The sequence below is a fragment of the Prionailurus viverrinus genome, chromosome B4, assembly GCF_022837055.1.
Source record: "Prionailurus viverrinus isolate Anna chromosome B4, UM_Priviv_1.0, whole genome shotgun sequence".
Taxonomy (NCBI): domain Eukaryota; kingdom Metazoa; phylum Chordata; class Mammalia; order Carnivora; family Felidae; genus Prionailurus; species Prionailurus viverrinus.
In genome coordinates, this window is record NC_062567.1 from 135,544,320 (window position 1) to 135,564,522 (window position 20,203).

General features: G+C 47.3%; 1 protein-coding gene across 2 annotated transcripts in view; it reads left to right on the plus strand.

The window, feature by feature from the left end:
- The window catches only part of ATXN10 (ataxin 10), a 167,634-nt gene that overhangs the window by 123,280 nt on the left and 24,151 nt on the right, over positions 1-20,203 (plus strand). For both annotated transcript variants that reach the window (XM_047868350.1, XM_047868351.1), the window contains exon 10: positions 15,532-15,595. In XM_047868350.1, coding sequence (XP_047724306.1) covers positions 15,532-15,595 — 64 coding nt within the window. The remainder of the gene's footprint in view (positions 1-15,531; positions 15,596-20,203) is intronic.

Genomic DNA, 20,203 nt, shown 5'->3' on the forward strand with positions numbered 1-20,203 from the left:
TTTCCCTGTGAGACCAGGGTGACTCATCGGAGCCTCTGCGGCTCACGTGCCCCTCGGGACGTGGAAGCCTGACGAAGTGGAGGGCCTGGCGTCACGAACGGTGCTGTGCGCGGGGCGCGCCCCTTCCCCCAGGACCTCATCCTCTGAGACCAAACACTGGAAGGCGTTTCGCATTCCAGATCAGTTGAAAATTCCTTTCTGACATCCGGCCCTACGGTGTGTGGTAGTTTAGTAATCGGTCAGGGTGGAAGCAGGGACATCTGTAGCTGCACACTGATTCCATACTCGGCCACCACGGTGTCATCTGTGTGTCACCTGTGCCCTCCTCACTTCAAAACAGTGACTGTTTTCTTCAGCCCTGCAAGCAGAATAGTAGTAAGCTCCTTTAAAACCAGCTCATTTCATTCATCATTTCAACAAAGATTTTATCTGCTGGGTGAGGGATTCATGAGAAAATCGCACTAAATTCAGATGCAGATGTTTGCTAAAGAACAGTTAGTTGTTAAGTCTTCCTGGAATCTGGTAGTTGGGCGTACAAAATATTTTTATTAATCATATTGTGCTTTGTACTTGGGAGTACTTTTAAAAGTCGCAGTGTTACGTCGTTGAAAAGCTTCTTTGTCTGTCCGTGAGCTCTGGCAGAACGCGGCCGTGTTGCCCTGGTGAGTCGTACTGTGGAATTGGAGAGCCCGTCTTCTCTGTGGCTTACTTTCCACGGGCTCTTCTTTCCCAGCATGCCCAGCCTCGTGGGGTCTTGGCCAGGTTCGCTCTGAACGAGCCTCCGTCACCCCTGCCTCCCCCCGCCACCGCCCTGCCGTCGGCACTGTCCGCCCTTTGCTGGTGTTCTCACCGAGGCTCTGTGGTGTCCCAGTCCCTGTGGGAAACGGGGCCGAGGCTCGTCTCATCGTTGGCTGTCATCTTGCCCGCACGTTTGCCCCATTGCAAGACCTGTGGGTCCTTCCTGACTCAGGTTTCAGAACTCCGAGGGTAACCCTGCTGTGCATTTTAGCTGGTCCCCAAAACTTGACTGTTAAAGGCCTTTTACCTCCTGAAACTTTCAGTTGCCAAACTTTGGCAGGTGGAAAAATGGAAAAATGCTGAGCATTTTTTTTTTTTTTTTCATTTTCAGTGAAGCTAGAAAATAAAAGTTTTCGTCTGTTTAACAAAAGCAACTTTAGAAAAAATAATGCATGGTCAGTAAGGATAAAGTGGGCGGTTGTTAGGGTGATGTGAAGTGGTGGGACCCTGACGGGGAGCAGTTTATCGAAGAGACTTAAAGATGATTATGTTTTTTCATCCAGTAGTTTTTCCTTGGGGAATTTCTGCAAAGGAAATAATCAGCGACACGGTAAAAATGCTGATACATGGATGTTTGTTATATTGTTGGTAAAAATTTGGAAATTATATAAGAATCCTGAGTAGGGGAGGATTAAATTTTGGTGGATTGCAGTGACAGAATAGCATATACCATTTTTAAAATCACATCTTCAGAGAATTTTTAATATACAGGAAGATGCAGAATAGCGTACATATATAAAGATGATTTTCATTTTTTAAGATGTGTGTGTGGGTTGATACATACGGGTCGAACACAGACTGGCAGTACACGAACACGTTCATGGATGGGATCTGTCCCCTCCTCAGGGCTCGGGCCTGGCCCCCGAGGGAAGGGATCAGACCCTTGATGGCAGCCTGGTTGGGGGTGAGATTGCAGGGTGGTGATCCTCGGCCCAAGTGGACTCTGACCTTTTCCGTTCTCCCCTGCTGCTGGGCCCCTTTGCCCTCAAGCATGGAGGGACCGGGGGGGGGGGGGGGGGGTGCTCAGGGAATGGTGAGCCCGCTGATTATTTCTCTCCCACCTTCCAGCCTCTGCTAACAAGGCTGGCATTTCTGTACCTTGGGCGGGCAGTAGGCGGACTGAACGGAGACGAGCCATCTTGAGGTTGAACTCCCCATCGAGTTCTTTTCCGTTCCTCTCAAGGTCTGGGCTGGCACAGAGCGAGTTAGTTGGGATTAAAGTATTTTTTATTCAGTTTAGTGAGGTACGTACGTACATATGTGTTATTCCTATATAATCTTAACAAGGGAAACAATTTGCAGCCCACATAACATTTAAAACATTTAAAAAGAAAAAAGAAATAAGCTTCTAAAAAGTCACCCTGAAAAATGATGAGTGGACAAATAATGTGATGATCACTGTGACTTTTATCTTATTTTTAATGTTTATTTATTTATTTAGAGAGAGCATGGGGGAGGGGCAGGGAGAGGGAGAGGGAGAGAATCCCAGGCAGGCTGCCAGCACAGAGCCCGATGCAGGGCTCTACTCCACAAACCGAGAGATCATGACTTGAGCCGAAATCAAGAGTTGGACACTTAACCAACTGAACCACCCAGGTGCCCCATCGCTGTGACTTTTAGAAGAAAATCTTGTCGCTGTGGCTTTTCAGTTATTGATGACCTCCTTCCAGGAAGAAAATACTCCTATTGCTTACAAATTACTCCAGGGAAAGTGCTTAACAGTTGCCTATAGTACCTAGTGTTGGATTACTGAAACCTTTGGATTAGACAGTATTTGGTGATGATACCAAAGTTATAGAGGAAGCACAAAGATTTCTCTCCTGAGACCCCCAAATGTTTCAATGCTTTAGGACTTGGTCCTGAGCCTTTCTCTAGGGAGACCCCTAGTCCCGGCTTTAAAGCCCGTCTGTGTGCAGATGACCCCAACGTGTATCTCTGGAGCCCAGACCTGCCCCCCAGGGTCCACGCTGGGGTACATGGCGGCCCACACTCTCCTTCCAGGAAATACAGAAGGATAGAACCGCTGACGCCCACTTGGATGTCTCCGAGCGCCTCGCTCCCGAAGTGCAGTCCGTTCACTTGCTCCACCCCAGAGCCCTTCTGGATCTCAGTAAATGATAAGCAGCCCCCCAGAAACTTAGAATCTTGGAGTCCTCTTTTGTTCGCTTGAGAAAGCAGTTCCCGTGGGATCTGCCTCCCACCAGTGGTGTGGGATTTTATCCCCAGTGCACCACGGCAGCCCCTCCTGGGTCCGCTTCCCACTCCCCTGCCCCAGTGCTTCCTGGCGGACCTGCCCCGAGCACTGGCTCCCCCGCCCGCGTGTTTATATGGCAGCCAGGGGTCATGGTTTTGAAAATACAGACTGGATTCACTCACCTGTAAAAATCTTCGACGGCTCGTTTTACACTTAGGAAAGAAAAGACCTAAGTCATTTTCCCGCCCTTCAAGACTGTATTCTAGGGAGCCGAACCACCTAGGGGGCCTGTAAAATACGTACGTGCGTGTATGTTTTTATGCCTGGACCATCGTCCCCAAGATTCAGATTAGGTTGACCAAGTGGGACCCAGGCATTGCTTTTTAAAAGCTCCCCAGGCGATTCGGATTCACAGGGAGGATTGAGAGGCACAGTGATTTTTAAAATTCAGCACGCAGCATAATCGTCTAAAGATCCGTTCAACAGCTGTCTGTTGGGCCCTGACCCCAGGGTCTGACTCAGTAGGGCTGGGGGTGGCTCAGGGTGTGCGTTTCGGAAGAACAAGTCCCCAGGTGGTGCTTGTCCTGCTGCTCCGGGGACTCTGCTCTGAGAACCACCCGCTGCTCCGTAGGCTCCGGCTCCTGCCTTTACAGCCCCACCCCTGCCATTTTACCGGTACTCCCCTGCACGCAGCCATGCTGATTTCCTTTCTGTCACTTGGATATGTTTGACTATTTCCACCCCTGGTTCCCGCAACCTCGGGTGATCTGGGTTCCCTCGAGATCGTTGAGTGCTTTTCCATGACTCAGGTCTTAGTTCAGACGTCACCATTTTATAGGAAAGCATTACCTGCCATCCCCACCCCCTGTCTCACATAGAGCCTCCTCTGTCACTCTCTAGTGGCTCATCCTGTTTAGTTCCTTTATAGCAATGATTCTAATTTGTAGTGTGTTTTTATTTACCTATTTCTTGCTTGTGCTCTCTCCCGTATGCGTCCCGCGCTCCCCCACCCCTGCGTGCTAAGTTTCACGGGCACAAGGACCTTGTTTACCTGTTTGCGTGTGGATGTGTGCGTGGGGTCAGTCAAAAGAGCTGTCACATGCACAGAGTTTTTCAGCAACTAGTTCCTGACATCTAATCGAAGGGCAGGGCAAGGGATACAGGAGTGAAAGAAGCGAGCTTCATGTAGTTGAAAACCCCGGCATCTAATGAAAGAGGCAGACAGACCAGCACATTTGTATACCACGGACTTCATACAACCAGACTCACTAGTCTGATGGTCGCTGCACTGGGAAGGAGCCAGTGGAGGGCTTAGAGAAGCCACGGAAGGTTGTGCTAATACAGCTCTCTCCACAACATACAGAGGTCGGATGTCTGCCCCTCTCAGCATTGTTTCTGGGTTTTGTGGTTGTTCTGCTAAGGTATTGGGCCAAGGGTGGGTCCCTTCTGTGGGGAGAGCCTCAGGGGTCAGGACCGTCTGCTCCCAGCTTCATTAGGAGGCCACTTTGCTTATACCGACCAGGCGCCTTTCCTTCTCCTGGACCGTTGGTGGAGAGTGGAGATTCTGCCCCCACAGGACCCTTAAGTGGGTCACCCCGATCCATGAATTAAATTAACTCCAAAGTCACTTTGACCCCAAGGCACAAAATTCATTCCCTATTAAGAGACTAAATTCAGTGTAATAATAAAATGCCCACCAGAGGTACCTCTAAATTTGAATATTAATTCTATCTCATTATCAAATTCCCAGGGAGACATTAAAATCCGAAGATTACATTCCATTTTAAATTAAAGTCCAAGACCTTAGTCAGACTCTCTGCCCTTAAGAGTTGAAATTCAAAGAGACTGAGGTTTAAAATGTATCCTCTCCGGTTTCTTATTCTGCTGAATCCCACCCAGAGGGGCTCTTCATGCCTGCCCGGGGTCAGGACTCCACCTGCTGCAGGCCTGGTTGGGGCCTTACAGGTTCAAGCACCCCAGTACCAAATCTCTGACATGCCTCGCTTCTTACAATTAAAAAAAGGTACGAGGGCACAGGCTTATCACAGCACCGGTGTCCCCACACCAGAGTTAGAAAATGCGTCCTTTCCCAGTCCTCTGATAGTTACCCCCGAGCAAAAGCGGGTCCCCAGACACCAGTGCTTAGTCTTTGCTGCCAAGTAGCAGGAAGTCTCTGGTTTGTGAGGGAAAGAGCGTTGACACAGAAGTTCTGAGTTTCTGCTTCTGCAGGACTTCAGTTAGTCTGTGACGGTCGGTGGCCTGTGACACTGAGGGGTGGTGTCCTCGCTCATTTCTTCGGTACTGCTCTCCCTCGTAAGAGCAATCCCAGTGAGCCGAGACCGTGTTTCTGTCCTGTCCTGGGTTTTGCGGGGCCCCAGTTTTCTGTTCCGGTAACAACTGACACATCTAGCCCATCTCTGAGAGCAGTTGGGACTGGGTGCATTTTCATTTCCCTTTAGATCTTTCCTGGCCTTCTAGATAATTATTTTCCATGTTCTATCTGGGGAATCTATCCTCTAAGATTTCAACTTTTTCTCCTAAAAAAAAAAAACAAACAAAACAAAGAAACACTCTTCCTTCATCTAAATCGGCCTGATTACCTTCTTCTCTTTTCGTTCTTCCTCTGCTTCCATTCTGACCGTGAGTCCGAAGCATTGTTCGCGGCCACTCGGACTCCTTATTGACTTCCAGAGACTGAACGCTCCGAACAAAGACCTTTTTAAGTTGCAGTATTTCGTTGAGTTTGTTTTTCTACATCAGAATAAGAAGACCACCTCCTTGTGTTTTTTTCTGGTCTCGGAATCTACCTAAATTTTCTCTTAGGTATGATGGTTATTACAAGTTCCTGGCACATAGCCCTTTTCAAGTTAAAAAAGTTCTCCAGTTTTCTGAGAATTAAGAAAAAAAAGTCCTAAGCCGGTGCTAACCGTTATCAGATGTTTTTTCTGTGATATTGAGATAATTATTACTACTTTAATGAGGATGCTTACTGTACATTTTCTGGTTGACGTTAGGATCGTGAGGAACTTTTGTAGCATGTGTAATTTTGTTCATCTAATACTCTCTGTGGGACTTTTTTGTGTGGGGCAGGGAGGGGTCCCTGTTAAAAGTTAAATAGGCCTGTGATTTTCTTAACACCGCTCTGTCTGATGCTGGTTTTGAACCAAGTCAGAGTAGGTTTAGGAAGCTTTCTCCCTTTGCCTGTTGTTTTGGAACAACTTACATACATAATAGATTCTGTGGTCCTGAAAAATTCGGTGGCACTCACTTGGAGAGCCCTTGGGTCTTTGTTTTGTCAGTGAGTCTTGGTCATTTTTGTATCATTAAATCATTTAAATTTAAGTATTTAAATTGTTCCGTTCAGGATTTTGATTTATTCTGTCAGTGTTGACATTTTCTCCTTTCCTTACAGATACTCATTCCATCTAGACTTCCAGTTGTTTTCATAAAGTCCATAATATTTTATTGTAATCTGTGTTTTCTGTACCTTTTTGTCTCTTTTCATTCTGTTCTGTTTACATAGATGTCTCTCTCTTCTTCATCAGTCTTCTTGGAATTTTTTTCCTTCTGTTAATGTTTGCAAAGAACCCCCGTTGGTCGTGGTTCATCTTTCTGCTGTGCCGTTACTCTCTGACACGCTGACCGTTGCCTGCCAATCAAGAAAAGCAAAGATACAAGGCTTCCTGATAGCAGGCTTCTCTGGAGCAGTGATGCAAAACAGGAATCAGTGCAGTGACATCTTTAAAGCGCAAAAACTGTCAATCTGGAATTCTATATCCAGCTCAAATAGCCTTCAAAAATGAAAGTAAAATAAAGCCACTTCCCCAGACGCAAGCTAAGAATTTGCCGTCAGTAGAACTGTGCTGTGAGACGGTATCGAGGGAAGTTGAATGAAGTGGAAGAAAATGGTGCTGGATGGAGACCTGACTCTGTACAAAGAAAGCAAAGCACCAGAAAAGGAAGTATGTAGCTAAAACCGAAATACCTTATCATGAGCGCAGTGTATTTGGGGGTTTATGACGGACGTGGAAGTAAACGTACGGGAGCCCCAACTCCGAGTGGAGTGTCCGGTTGTGGGTTTCTTACATCGTGTGTGAAACAGTAATATATTATTTGTATAACATTATTTGTAGATAGACCACAGCAAGTTAAAGATGCCTACTCTAAACCCCAGAGCAACCACTTTAAAAAAAAAAAAAAGAAAGAAACAAAAAGAGAGAGGGTTCGTAAGTGGCAGAAAGCGGCTCCGTGGCAGATGAAACCTGGCGGGCGAGCCGCAGAGATTGCAGACATGCGCGGGAGCTTTCTGGGCCGTGAGGTTCTGGCCTTGATGTGTCTGTGGTGGTGCAGGTGCAGCTGTGATCTGCTGTGTGTTTGTCACGGCTCAGCAGAGCTTGGTTTAGGAACAAGGAGAGCAGAGCTCCAGAGGGGAGAACGGGAAGGCCGTCGTGCTCCATTTTAGGGGCTTCTCTCGGGATTTGCGGTGGGTCCCAGACGCCGGCTCAGTGGGTGCTCTCGCACTTGGCGCAGGTCAGGAATCATCAGCTCGGCTGCGTGTCGGAATCTCCGGAAGAGTGTGTCTGTGACTCTGACGCCCAGGCTTCACTCTCCGAGATTGGGACGTGTTTATTTTCGGGTTGGGGCCACAGGGTGAGTGCTGTTGGACACCTCCCAGGGGATGCTGATGTGGACCCAGGGTTGTGAACCACTGGCCTAGCCTTACGCTCAGAGTTGTAGAGAAAGCGAGCCTGTGGAACGCAGGCCCTGTGCTGCCCTGAAGCTTCTGGAGGGGCACCATTACTTGTTCCCAACGTGCCCATGAAGGGGAGCCATGAAGTGCCCAGCACGAAGCTGCACGAAACACCTAGACTCACCGTATCTACTTACTGGCTGGTCATGGAAGTGTAAGTCTTGATGTACTGGAGCTTTGCCACAGCTCAACTCGCGGTTGGCACAGGAGCGCCGTGTCCAGCCCTTTTCAAGTGTGGGCCGTGAAGGAAACTTCCAGAGTCTCAGAGCAAGTGAAAACAGTATCACAAGCGTGTTGCCATTTCTCACGTCCTGATTGCGTGCGGGGGGCCATGCCGAATGCTTCCTCGTGGATCTTCACCGTGACCCCGTGACATGGGCGTGACCCCCTTGTCACATAAAATCTAGACTTCCTGACGTTCAGGGAGCTCCTCAAGGTTCCACGGCTGACAGGATCCCTGAGCCGGGATTCTCATGTAGTTCTGTCTGTCTCCAGAGTGTCCCCCGTCCTTCCAGGTGGTTGGGATGACACCTGAGTCCTGCCCGTGGGTGGGTGGGTGCGTCCACCTCTCCGACCGGACGGTCCGTTTCATCCAGCATTGCCTTTGGGCTCCAGGCCCTTTGAGTTGGTTGTCGGCACGTCTGAGGATGGCTTCATCCGGACGGGGGCCTTGTGTGAGCATTGCCGCGCCCACGCCCGTCGTTGATCGGCTTTGGAACGAGGCCTCTGATGATCTCTTTATTTGTGTATGTGTTTGCTTTGAGGAGCTGTGTGGCGAACACATTTTTGCCACGTGTCAGGTCAGTCAGGCTCGCCTCACTGTATATTCAGGTAGGAGATAAGGTGCTGTGCTGGTACCGTGCCCTTGCTTTCTTCGGGTTCTTGGATTTTTGTATTTACCGTTTGACGTGACAGCAGCCGGGTAGTTGAGGCTGTGTTCTCTGTCAATCCAGTAGGTTCCCCCAAGGGAGCATACAGAGCAGGGCTGGGCGTGTGCACTGTGCATAGAACGCTCTCCGAGCCGATTGGCCCAGGTGGGAGGAACAGTTAGCAAATCAATTAGTTGTCCTTCTGTTTACACTTTATTTCCAGGGGCTAAATGTTCGTTTGTTTAAGCCAGACTCGCTGTCTTGTTGAAATGTGTTACCTTGTGAAAGTGTTGACTGAGCTTGGCTCCTTCATATGAACTACAGCTTGTGACTCATTTGTTATGGGTATAGAATCAATTCCCAACATGTTAGGTAAGAAAACAAACAGCTTCCTTGTTTTATGAAGTGTGAACAGAAGAAAACTTGTTAATTTCCTAATTGTTCTCCCCTGCCCCAGACAGAGCTCCACACTCGTAGCTGCGGCAGTAAACTTGAGCTTGGTCGTAGCACAGAGGTGTCGTCAGTCGCTGCTCCTGAAGTGAACGATGATGCGTTTGTCACAGTGCCACTGTCGTCCCTGTCATTATGTGCTACACGTTTCGTGTATCTCTATAAAAAGTGATCTTGTATCATTTCATAATGGAGCGGTGTGAATGCGAAATACTCAGCTAGGAAAGCACGCCCTCGATTCAGTCACGACTCCCCCGTAACTGTGATCTTCGAGGGCTCTGCAATTCACCCTTAATGCTGCTCACGTTTCCATTGTTAGCACGTGATTTCGTGTCCTTCACAGGAAATTTTGCCCATTTTGCACATCTGAGAATTCTACTTTATCCCCCCAAGCAGATGAGATTTTTTTTTTCGCATCAAATAATAGATCCTGAATAGTTTTTTATTCCTCACCAAAAAAAAAAAAAAAAATTTTTTTTTTTTTTTTTTTTTTTTTTTTAAATAAAGGTACTGTTTTGCCAATACAGAGTGGGGTCGTAAACTCGGCTGGGTGAAGTTATCCTGAAGCTTCTCCCTCAGCCCTTCAGGGGCTTCACTCCTCACTCCAAGCAACTGAACTTCCTGCTGGCAGTAGGACTAACAGCTGCTGCCGCCAGTCCCGCTGCCCGTCACCGAGCGTTGGCTGAAGCCATCGATTCCGTTCTCACAGCTGCCCTTGGAAGTGAGCCCCGTCATTCCGTTTTATGGGCGAGAATGGCAAGTGTCCGAGGTTAAAGGACTTGTCCAAAGTCACACAGCTCAGCACTGCTGCAGAACCAGGCTTTGGGAACCACAGTCGTCACTCTTAATCCCAGGGCTGTGCTGCACATCCAGCTCCTGGAACGCTCCGTGTTCCTTCTGATCTCCTAGCTTTTGCACATGCTCTTGTCCCTGCAAAGCCTTCTCCACAGCGCACCCCCCCCCCCCCTTTGTCCATTCAGTGCCAGTTCATTCGCCTCCCCGGCCACGTGTCACTTCTGCAAGGAGGCCTTCCCTGTGAGCCCTGTGTGATAGCGTCCGACACCAGGCTGACGTATGTTCCAGGAGGATTAGATCACGTCCTTGCAGAGGGCCGGTGAGGGTCAGCTGCTTCCTTGCTGTGCCCGTCGCCAGGCTCTTGCTCCTTTCTGGACCCCTCGTCTTCACCCCAGGGCAGAGGCATTGACGGTAGCTCTCCCTCCCCTTTGAAGACGTCACAGTCAGCACCCCGGTCCCGCTGGCGGGTGTGCCGTGGGCTGTGGGAGGAGACGTTCGGTGCAAGGGTTGCCTCGGGAAGCTTTGAATTCGGTCTCAGGTGGGGCCGCTACCAGCTTGGCCATAAAATTTCCTTCTGCGCTTCTCAAACCCGTGATCCCTTCCCGGTCCAGCCCTCTCTAGTGTCCTAACCTCCCAAACTCTCTGTGCCGAAGAACGGGTTATCTTTCCCCCAAGCCATCCTGGACCAATATGTTTATAAAATGTAATACAAATGAATTACTAGAAAAAAAAAATCAAAAATTTAAAAAGACATAGATGCTTCAAACCTAGATTTTATTACAAGATTCAGGAGACACAGCGTAACCCTGTTGAACTGTTAGCACCCTTTCTGACTTTCCCCTCTCACTGTCTGTTTTCACTGACTGACGGTGGCCTCTAGACTTTGAATAGCACTCTTTAGTGAAGTGACCCTGGGGACGATATTTAACCCATGAGCCCCACTTCCTTTGTCAGGAAAATGGAGCCAGTACAGGTTACCCTGGCATTCTGCCGGAATGCGGAAATCGTGGATGTATTTATCATTGCCTAGTGTGTGCCAGATGCCTATTAAATAGTAGGACATTTCCTACCCTGTTTCCGGCACCTAGAAAAAATTGCAGAAATTAGATTTATTCTCTTCCTGTCCGCCTTGGGGAAACCAAGGACAGCTGGTCACAGTGCTCTTCAGCAGGTCTGTGCATCACAGGCAGGTGGAGACCTGCCATCTTTCACCGGGACATGTATTTACAGATGGTCCCCAACTTGACGGTGGCTCAGCTTACGATCGCCAACCTTATAATGGTGTGGAAGTGAGAACGCGTTCAGTAGAAACTGTGCTTGGAGTTTTGAGTGTGGATCTTTTCTCGGGCTAGCGATGCACGGTACGCCCCTCTCTCGCGACGCCAGGCAGCGGCCACGGCTCCCGGTCAGCCTCGCGATCGCGAGGGTCAGCGGCAACGGTTACGCCGACGGTTACGCCGACACCCGTTGCGTACTCCTCAGCCTTTCAGTTTCTCCCTTCCTGTGCAGCAAATTACATGAGAGATACTTCACACTTCATCACCAAATAGGCGTTGCGGTAGATGATTTTGTCCATCCGTAGGCTCTTGCAAGTGCTTGAACATGATTCGGGTCAGCGGGGCTAAGCAGTGGCGCTCGGTAGGCAGGGCGTGGTAGCGATGGGTTCATCGCGACATAACCCCGTCGGAAGTCAGGGAGGATCTGTAGTTCATCCGATCCTGGGAGGGATGCTTCTCTTCACGTCTAGGCCTTTTCAGTGAACAGCTAGGAAATAAATACTTTTTGGAAATTGAAAAATATATCACGAAATCTTGCTAATATTTCTAATTTAAGTGTAAAATTATTTTCTGGATTTAATCCTTTTTTATGCTGAAAATCTTAGTTCCTTAATAGCACGAATGACCCATTTGCTTTAAACTAAATGTAGAGGCACGTGGGTGGCTCTGTTGGTTAAGCGTCCGCCTTCCGCTCAGGTCCTGATTTCACAGTTCGTGAGTTCAAGCCCTATGTTGGGCTCTGTGCTGATGGCTCGGAGCCTGGAGGCTGCTTCAGATTCTGTGTCTCTCTCTCTCTCTCAAAAATAAATACACATTAAAAAAATAAGTACATAATGGTTCAGAAGAACGATACCAATAGGAAGCAGAGACAGCTGAATGCTGTTCTAAGATTTCTGTGCAGTTCTCTCTGAGCTTCGGATACGTCTCGCTAGGGGTGTAAAGTCAAATACTGTTTTAATTTTGTGGTAATTTTTCTTTGTTTTACATGCCATCGGATTAATGTGTTTCTGTTTCCTATTTTTATAACTTTGTAAATATAATTTTTCTGCTAAGATGTAATTGACGTAACGTACTGTGCTCATAGGCCATAACATAATGACTCAGTATTTGTGTGTTGTGAAGTTATCAACACAATAAGTGTAGTTAACATCCGTTATAATTTTAATTGTAGAGAATTACATAAAATATGTATAGGAGTCATATATATAAAGTCATAATTGTATGACCAGGTGCATTCACAGACATCTGCCTCCCTTTCCTGCTGCTTCTGTCTCACTCTCTCCTCATGCCCTGTGGACAGCCATTATTAGTTTTTTATTTAACCCTTTCTTGTGTCTTTTGGGAACTGTAAGAAAGTTTGTGTATTTCTCCTCCTTTATTACACGGAAGGTTCACGTATAAGCCTGTCTGCGGCTTGCTTTTTTCACTTACCGCTGTATCCTGGTGATCCCTCCAGGTAGTGCATTGGGCCTTCTTCACTCATTTTCACAGCTACACGGAAGTGTTTTGTGTCCGTGCTATCGTTCGCTCAGCCGGCCCGTATCGGAGAACACCTGAGTTGCTTCCAGGATCTTTGTTTTCATAAGTTGCACTGTATGCAACATCCCTAATTGTCAGAGAAATGCGAATCAAAACCGCAGTGACACGTCACTTCACACCCACAGGATGGTTAAAATAAAAGACAGACACCGACAAGCACCAGTAAGAACGTGGAGCAGTTGGAACGCCCATACGTTGCTGGTGGACTAGAAAACGGCACAGCACTCTGAAAAGCACCCCAGCAGTTCCTCCTGATGTTACCAGGACCAAGCAGTTCCTCTCTCGGGGTACGCAGCCAGGAGAACTGAACATAAATATCCCCTCGAAAACATGTACACAGATGCTCACAGCACGGTCACGATACCCAAAACCGTAATGACTCAGATGCCCGTCTACAGATGAACAGATAAATAAAACATGGTCTCTCCAGACAGTGGAATATTATTTAACCACAAAAAGGAACGCGGTGCTGGATGAACCTTGAAAGCATCATGCTAACTGAAAGAAAAGGCCACGCATCGAAAGATTCCATTTGTACGCTATGTCCAGAATAGGCAAATCCGTAGACAGAAAGATCAGAGATTGCTGAGGGCTGGACGGAGGAGACGTGAGGAATGACCGATGGGTATGGAGTTTCTTCCCTGGGATAATAAAAATGTTCTCAAATTGGGTAGAGGTGATGGTTGTACAACTTTGTGAATAAAACTAAAACCCACTGGCTGGCTCCGTCGGTCGAGCGTCCAACTCTTGGTTTCGGCTCAGGTCCTGATCCCGGGGTCGTGGCATCAGACACCGTGTCGGGCTCCACGCTCGTGCTTGGGATTCTCTCTCTCTCTCCCTACGCCACTCTCCCCTTCTCTCTCTGTGTCTAAAATTTGAAAAAAAAAGAAATCCACGGGACTCTATCCTTTAAAAGGTGCGCGTTCTCGTGTGTGAATTGTATCTCCTAAAACCGTGCTGCAGTGAGTAACCTTGTGCAGGCAGAGCCTCCGTGGGACAGTGCAGTCGGAGGTGCTGCCCTAGGACTGGGAGGGCTGGATCAGCGAGTAGGTGCTTCCCCTGGTGCAGCCCGTCCACGGGCGTCGTGCCATCTAGCGCTCGCTCCGGCAGTGTGCGAGGACGCCTGTTTCCCCGTCGCCTGCGTGGGTTGTCAGACTCGCTCGCTTGCCGCTCTGACGGGCGAGAGGTGGTGTCTCCGCGTGGTAACAGTTTGCAAGGTTGAACATCTTTTTTTTTTTTTTTTTTTTAATTTTTTTTTTTCAACGTTTATTTATTTTTGGGACAGAGAGAGACAGAGCATGAACGGGGGAGGGGCAGAGAGAGAGGGAGACACAGAATCGGAAACAGGCTCCAGGCTCTGAGCCATCAGCCCAGAGCCTGACACGGGGCTCGAACTCACAGACTGTGAGATCGCGACCTGGCTGAAGTCGGACGCTTCACCGACTGCGCCACCCAGGCGCCCCAGAACATCTTCTGATGTCTCCGTGGTCCAGCTGCATTTCTTTGTTTCTGTGCCGTTTCTGTTCATGCATTTGATCCATTCTTTTTCTGTTGGATTGCTGATCTTTTCTCAGTTTTTACAAGTTCTTTGTATATTAAAATATTAACCTTTTGCCTGTAATATTTCACAAATAACTTTCCTAGCTTTTATTTGCCTTTTTTTTTTTTTTTAATGTTTACTTATGAGAGAGGGAGAGGGAGAGCGTGAGCAGGGGAGGAGCAGAGAGAGAGAATCCCAAGCAGGCTCCTCACAGTGTAGAGCCCAATACAGGACCTGAACCCACGAACCATGAGACCATGATGTGAGCTGAAATTAAGAATTGGACGTTCGACTGACCGAGCCACCCAGGCGCTGCCCCTTAATTTGCTTTTTAAAGAACTGCAGGCAAATTTTAAAAACCTCTTTCCCAGTTGCTTCTGGATTTTAAGTCATAGTCTGGGAAGCCTTTCCTACTCTTAGAAAAACTGTCCACTTACTAGGACTGACTGTTAAACTGTAATAAACTCAGATTCGTTTGGAGTTTACCCTGGTGAACATTGCTGGGGAGAGATCCATTTTATCCTTTTTTATATGGCTTTCCAGTTGCCCCCGCATTTTTAAGGAAGGGTGAAGAGAAAAATGGTGTATCCCTTTCTGTTCATGTCTGCTTTTAAAGATTTCTGGGTCGGTGTACGTGTTTGAGATACCGGTTTCCCCTGCTCTCCAGAAGTTGCTTGTTCGCATGAAGCCCCATCAGCCGAAACGGCAGAAAGCAAAGAAACAGTTACCCTTAATTAAATGGAAAATGTTTTGAGCGTTCTCCGTCCGTCCCCCAAAATACCCTACCAAATCCTACCAAATAACACATAAAACCTAAAGTAACACTGTGTCGTAAAAGCAGGAGTGATGTCATAACTCCACAGTCTGTGTGAAGAGGACACAATGTACGTACAGCGTAGTTCAGCTTTCACCAGGATCAGGAAGACCGTGAGCGCCCCGCCCCACAAGGCCAGAGGTGGTGGGGATAGGTGTTGGGCTGCGTGGTCGGAGGTCGGGGTGGTGGCGGGTGCAGGAGGCTGGGCTGTAAGCAGAGACAGGAGGAGGGTCTTCTGTTAACTAACGTCTCATCGTCTGACTCCATTAGGGCAGGCAGGTCACTAACGTCTACACCTGCTGTGTCTGCCTGCCTCGATGTTGGAGGTCGAGTTTCGTCGTCCGCTGTGACCGGGGTGGCAGGCTTAAATACAACAGTATGCTGTTACGTTACCGCAGTGAGTGAGGAGACCAGCAGGAGAGACAGACCGTCTGTGATCTCTCACCCTGACCCAGGCCTTTTTGCCTTTTTCGGTGTATAAATGTGCCTTTTCCTTTCTCTGCAGGTGAATGAGCTGGATGGCATCCCCTTGATCCTGGACAGCTGCAGCATCGATGACAGCAACCCCTGTATCCTTGCACGTGAACCCGTGAGCATCCGTTCACAGTCAGGGCCCTCTGTGTGACTCCCTTTCCCGGTGTTCCCTGGCCCTGTGGCCGGCTGGCTTTCTTGTGTGCTTGTTCCTAAGAACTAAGCCACTTTCTCAGAGTCGGGACGCCGGACCAGCCCTCCTGCCGTCTGTGCAGCGCAGTGAGCTGGTGTTCAAGGTGAGTGGGACCTTCTAAAGCAGCCCTGTACTCACGAATGCTTTAAACTCTGGGGGGGAAGACCGCCCACCCAGGGTCCCTGTGTGCCTCCTGCCGCCGACGTCACCTTTCCAAAGTGTGTGTTCCTCGGAGTAAATGTGAAGAATCGTGCTTTTTTTAACTTTTGCTCTAGAGATTCTAAGTATCCAGTCCTTTGAGAGGAACCATCTTAGCAACGGTTTCGTGACAGAGAAGCTGCGGCCCCAGGAATAGGGAGAAACACTTTAGTGGCACCACCTACCTGTCTTTGACGTGTTCTGGCCTGTGACCCTCTGTTACCGAAGCGGGGGTGGGGGGGAGCCCGGTTCTTGCCCTTGGTTGACCACCCTACTTGTAGGGTTCTTCGGGGAACCCCGTTACTTCACCGAGGAGTGACGCTAGGAAGCTGCTCTGATACCGTGAGGAAACCACATCCGGAAACCAGGTTGAGCCTGGTGAGGTTTGAGCGGCATTTCCGTGTAAGTTTGAGACTTCCCTGGCGAGAGCTGGACTCCATCCAGTCCCTCGCCCTGGCCACTGCGTGCCCTTGCGCCCTGGGTGCCTGCTGGGGGCAGGGCTGGCGAGGAAGGACGTTGAGAGCGTAACCCTCTGAGGGACAGTGAGGAGCCCGGCCTGGGGCTCAGGGGATGGGGGTGGGGGGGGGCGTGGGAACAGCACCCCTCACTGTGGCTTCTGTCAAGAAGACAAAAGGAGTTGATAAGAATCGTGTATTGAAAGTAGGTGGAGGGAGGACTGCTCATCCCGGTGCTGACGACGCTGTCATTTGTCTGATTAGCAACAGAAGAAAATCTCCGATTTTAAAGAGTTTATAAGCTGAGTCAGGAAAAGACAGAAGCCTCGGAAGACTCGTCCTTGAGGCAAAACAAAGTTGGTTCGCTGCATCGCATTATAATCAGCCACTACAGGCTCTGCCCCCACAGTCTGGAAGTCTTTTAGCCCCCAAAAAGAAGGGAGGAAAGAGAGCTGGGGGTCACAGGAAGGCAGTGAAAGGTCACTCAGGTGCAGGGACAGGCGGTGCGTTTCCTGAGGACAAAGAGGATGTATCAGGAAACAAGACATTCACCCACAGCGTTCTGCTCCCTAAACCGGCCTCCTGGTGAAGAAGACGTTCTGACACTGGTCTCGGCTCTGACCGAGAGCAGGGGACGGCCCGGCCCTTGCGCACAGCGTGTCGTGGCTCTGCAGACGGCCCGCCTGCGGTTTCACGCTTGCAGGGTCTCTCTGGCAGCCTCCTGGGCGGCTCCTCCGTTCACTCACTCCTTCCTTCCAGAAACACTCACGGACTCCTCGCTGTGCGCTTACGCCCGTTACCTTATTTAATCCCGGCAGCGCCACGGAGCACACGCTGTCGTCGTCGCCACCCCCGTGTTGTGGATGAGGAAACACGGCAAGGGAGTCTCAGAGCCTCGTCCTGCGGGCCAGACCCAGAGTGCCAGCTTGGTGTGTGCCCGATCCCCAGCCATTTTGCTGTGCTTCCTCCTTAGGAGTCACAGGGCGGGGACAGAACTCATATAGGGAAACCACAGTAACCTATTCGTGTGGCGGAGAAATTATTCAGCATTCGAAATTGAGAAAAGTGTATGTGGATAATCTGTATAGATAACTGGTGTCTTTACAATGATAATTAATGAAGAATTGCAAGATCCCAGAATATTCTTTAAATTGTCAAGATAAGTTAAAATCCCACGTAGTTCAGTATGACGCATATTCGTTCATTCTTTGGAGTTTTATTTCTCAAAGCCGGCCAGATTGCAAAGGCCTATAAAATATGCATAAGATAGGAGATACTACATGGTAAGATATCAGGGCAGAAGGGAAATTGATGGTTGAACGGTCAGAAACGAAGAGGCATTAGAGCCTAGGGGCTCAAGTTTTAGACGGGAGCCATACACGTGAACCAGCGCAAAAGGGACATGATACGGATTATGGAATAAAACCACACCGGCGCCCTTCTGTGCTGCTCCTCTGCTCTGACTCAGAAGTAGGTGCTCCGGAGAATTCTCTAATTTCCCTGGCTTCGCCTCCTTACCTCCCATTGACTCTTCCCCACCCATTTTAGGTGTTTTCCTTTCTTCTGTTTTCTGTTCATCAAAACAATACACCTTTTTTTTTTTTAGTGCCAAAAGGTACTGAGTGAGGCCTCTTACTCACTGTCCACACTTTAAACTCACTCTTCGCCCTTTGTTTTACTAGCTGCTTCGTACACCTAAGTAACCTGCTCTGTTGCTGTTTCTTGATGTGTATATTGGGTTCTGATGAGTCTATTTATCACGACATGAAGATTTATTCTCTTATAAACCACCTTCACTCCTCCCTCTTCTCATGCCACTGTAGTTAAAGACTACAGATCTCGTTTACTGTTGCCTGCATGACTAACAAGGCTGAGCATCCTCTAAATGTTTACTTGCCATTTGGATTTCGTGTGTGTGTGCGCGCGCGCGCGCGCACGTGTGTCGGGGGACATAAAACATGCTTGAGCAAACCTTTTGACTATTTTTTCATTGGGTGTTTCCTTTATAATTTATTTGTAATAGATCTTTTTATGTTCTAAATAGAAGGTCTTAATCAACTACGTGGTTACTAATGTTTTCTTTCTCCCGTTGTGTGACTTATCTTGTCATTCTCTTTCTAGTTTATTTTAATTAACAGGAGGTGTTAACAGTTAATCAAATTTATCACTTTCCCTTTATGGTTAGTTCTTTGGTGTGTATCTTGTTAAAGAAATATTTTCCAACCCTGAGGTCAGGATGATAATCTGTGTTATCTTCTGAACACTTGATAGTTTTACCTTCTCTGTTTAGGTCTGTAATTCACTTAGACTTGATTTTTGTGTATAGTGTGAGTTAGCGGTCTATTTCTGTATTTTTCCATATGGACACACAATTGTCCGAGCCCAAGTTCCTGAAAAGAACATGCGTTGTTAGCTGTAGTGCCCTCTTTATCACGAGTATCCAAATATGTGTGGGTCTGTATTTGGACTCTGTTTTCTTTTCCATTGATCTCTTTGTCGTCCTTACTCTTTAAGTGTCACTTTCTAACATGTCTTGATATTAGTTGAGTCAAATCTTCAACTGGTCTCTTCTTTTTAAAAAGTGTTATGGCTATTTTTGGTCACTTGTATTTTACATAAAAGTTTACATACAAGAACCAGCTTGTCAAATTCTACACGTGTGCTTACGTGTTTATGTACACCTACACGTACATACACACATGAAATCCACCAAAAGAAAAAAAACACCAAACCAATTTAACCAACAAAAATTTAAATCCGCACATTGAGTTCTTCATTGAAGTTGCATTGACTAAAGTCCATTTGGTGAGAATTGACATCTAAACAATACTGGATGGATCTTCCAGTCCATGAGTATGGCATATCTGTCCATTTATTTAGGATTCTTAATTTTAAGCTTTTATCCTTTTCTATGTATTTTTATAGCTCCATTGCATGGATTTGGGTGTATGTTATTTTTGTTACCATACATTTAAAGTGTTTGCTAAGTTCTGTCATGGTTTCTTTTTTGACTCCTGGATTATTTAGAAATGCATTTCTTAATTTCCAAACAAATTGAAAATTTCTAGTTCTCTTTTGGAGCTTGATTTCTAGCATAAATGTGTTGTGATCAAAGAGCACATACTTTTCTGTCCCGTGAAATTTATTGAGACTGCCTTTATGACCCAGTATATGGTACTTTTTTGCAGCTGTTCTATGTGTGCTTGAAAAGAACATTTATTCTCCAGTAGTGGGAAGCAGCATTTTATCCATGTGTATCAGGTGAAGTTTGTGAAAATTTTATATTTTTACTGATATTTTTGTCTCCTTTGGTTTATCAGCTGCATAGAGTCTTAAAATACCCTTCTGTGATTATAGATTTGTCTTATTTCTTCACTTAGTTACATAAATTTTTCCTTTGTATGTTTTGAGGCAGTGTTATTAGGTAAAGGTGTATGACAGGCCTTGAGAAATGTTCCTGTTGTCATTATAAATTGAACCCCTTTATCTCTAAAATTATTTGTTACCTGATATTAATATAGCTCCTCTGACTTGCTTTTGGTTGCTATTTACATGGTGTAACATTTTCAACTCTTTTATTTTCAACCTGTCTGTATCAGAGGTGCTTCTTGTGAACAGCATGTAGTTGGGGTTTTTTTCCCCTTAATCTAGTTTGACAGTCTCTGTCTTTCAGCTGCTGCATTTGGCCCATTTATATTTAATATAATGTAAATGCTGACCTATTTGTATTGAAGCCTCTCTGTCCTTCCTATTTTATTTTCTTTTTCTCTCTTTCTTGCTTTCTTTTGGATTATTTTGTATCATTCAGTTTTTATCGTTTTCTCATTTAAATGCTCTCTGTTCTTTTTTTCTCTTCTGTT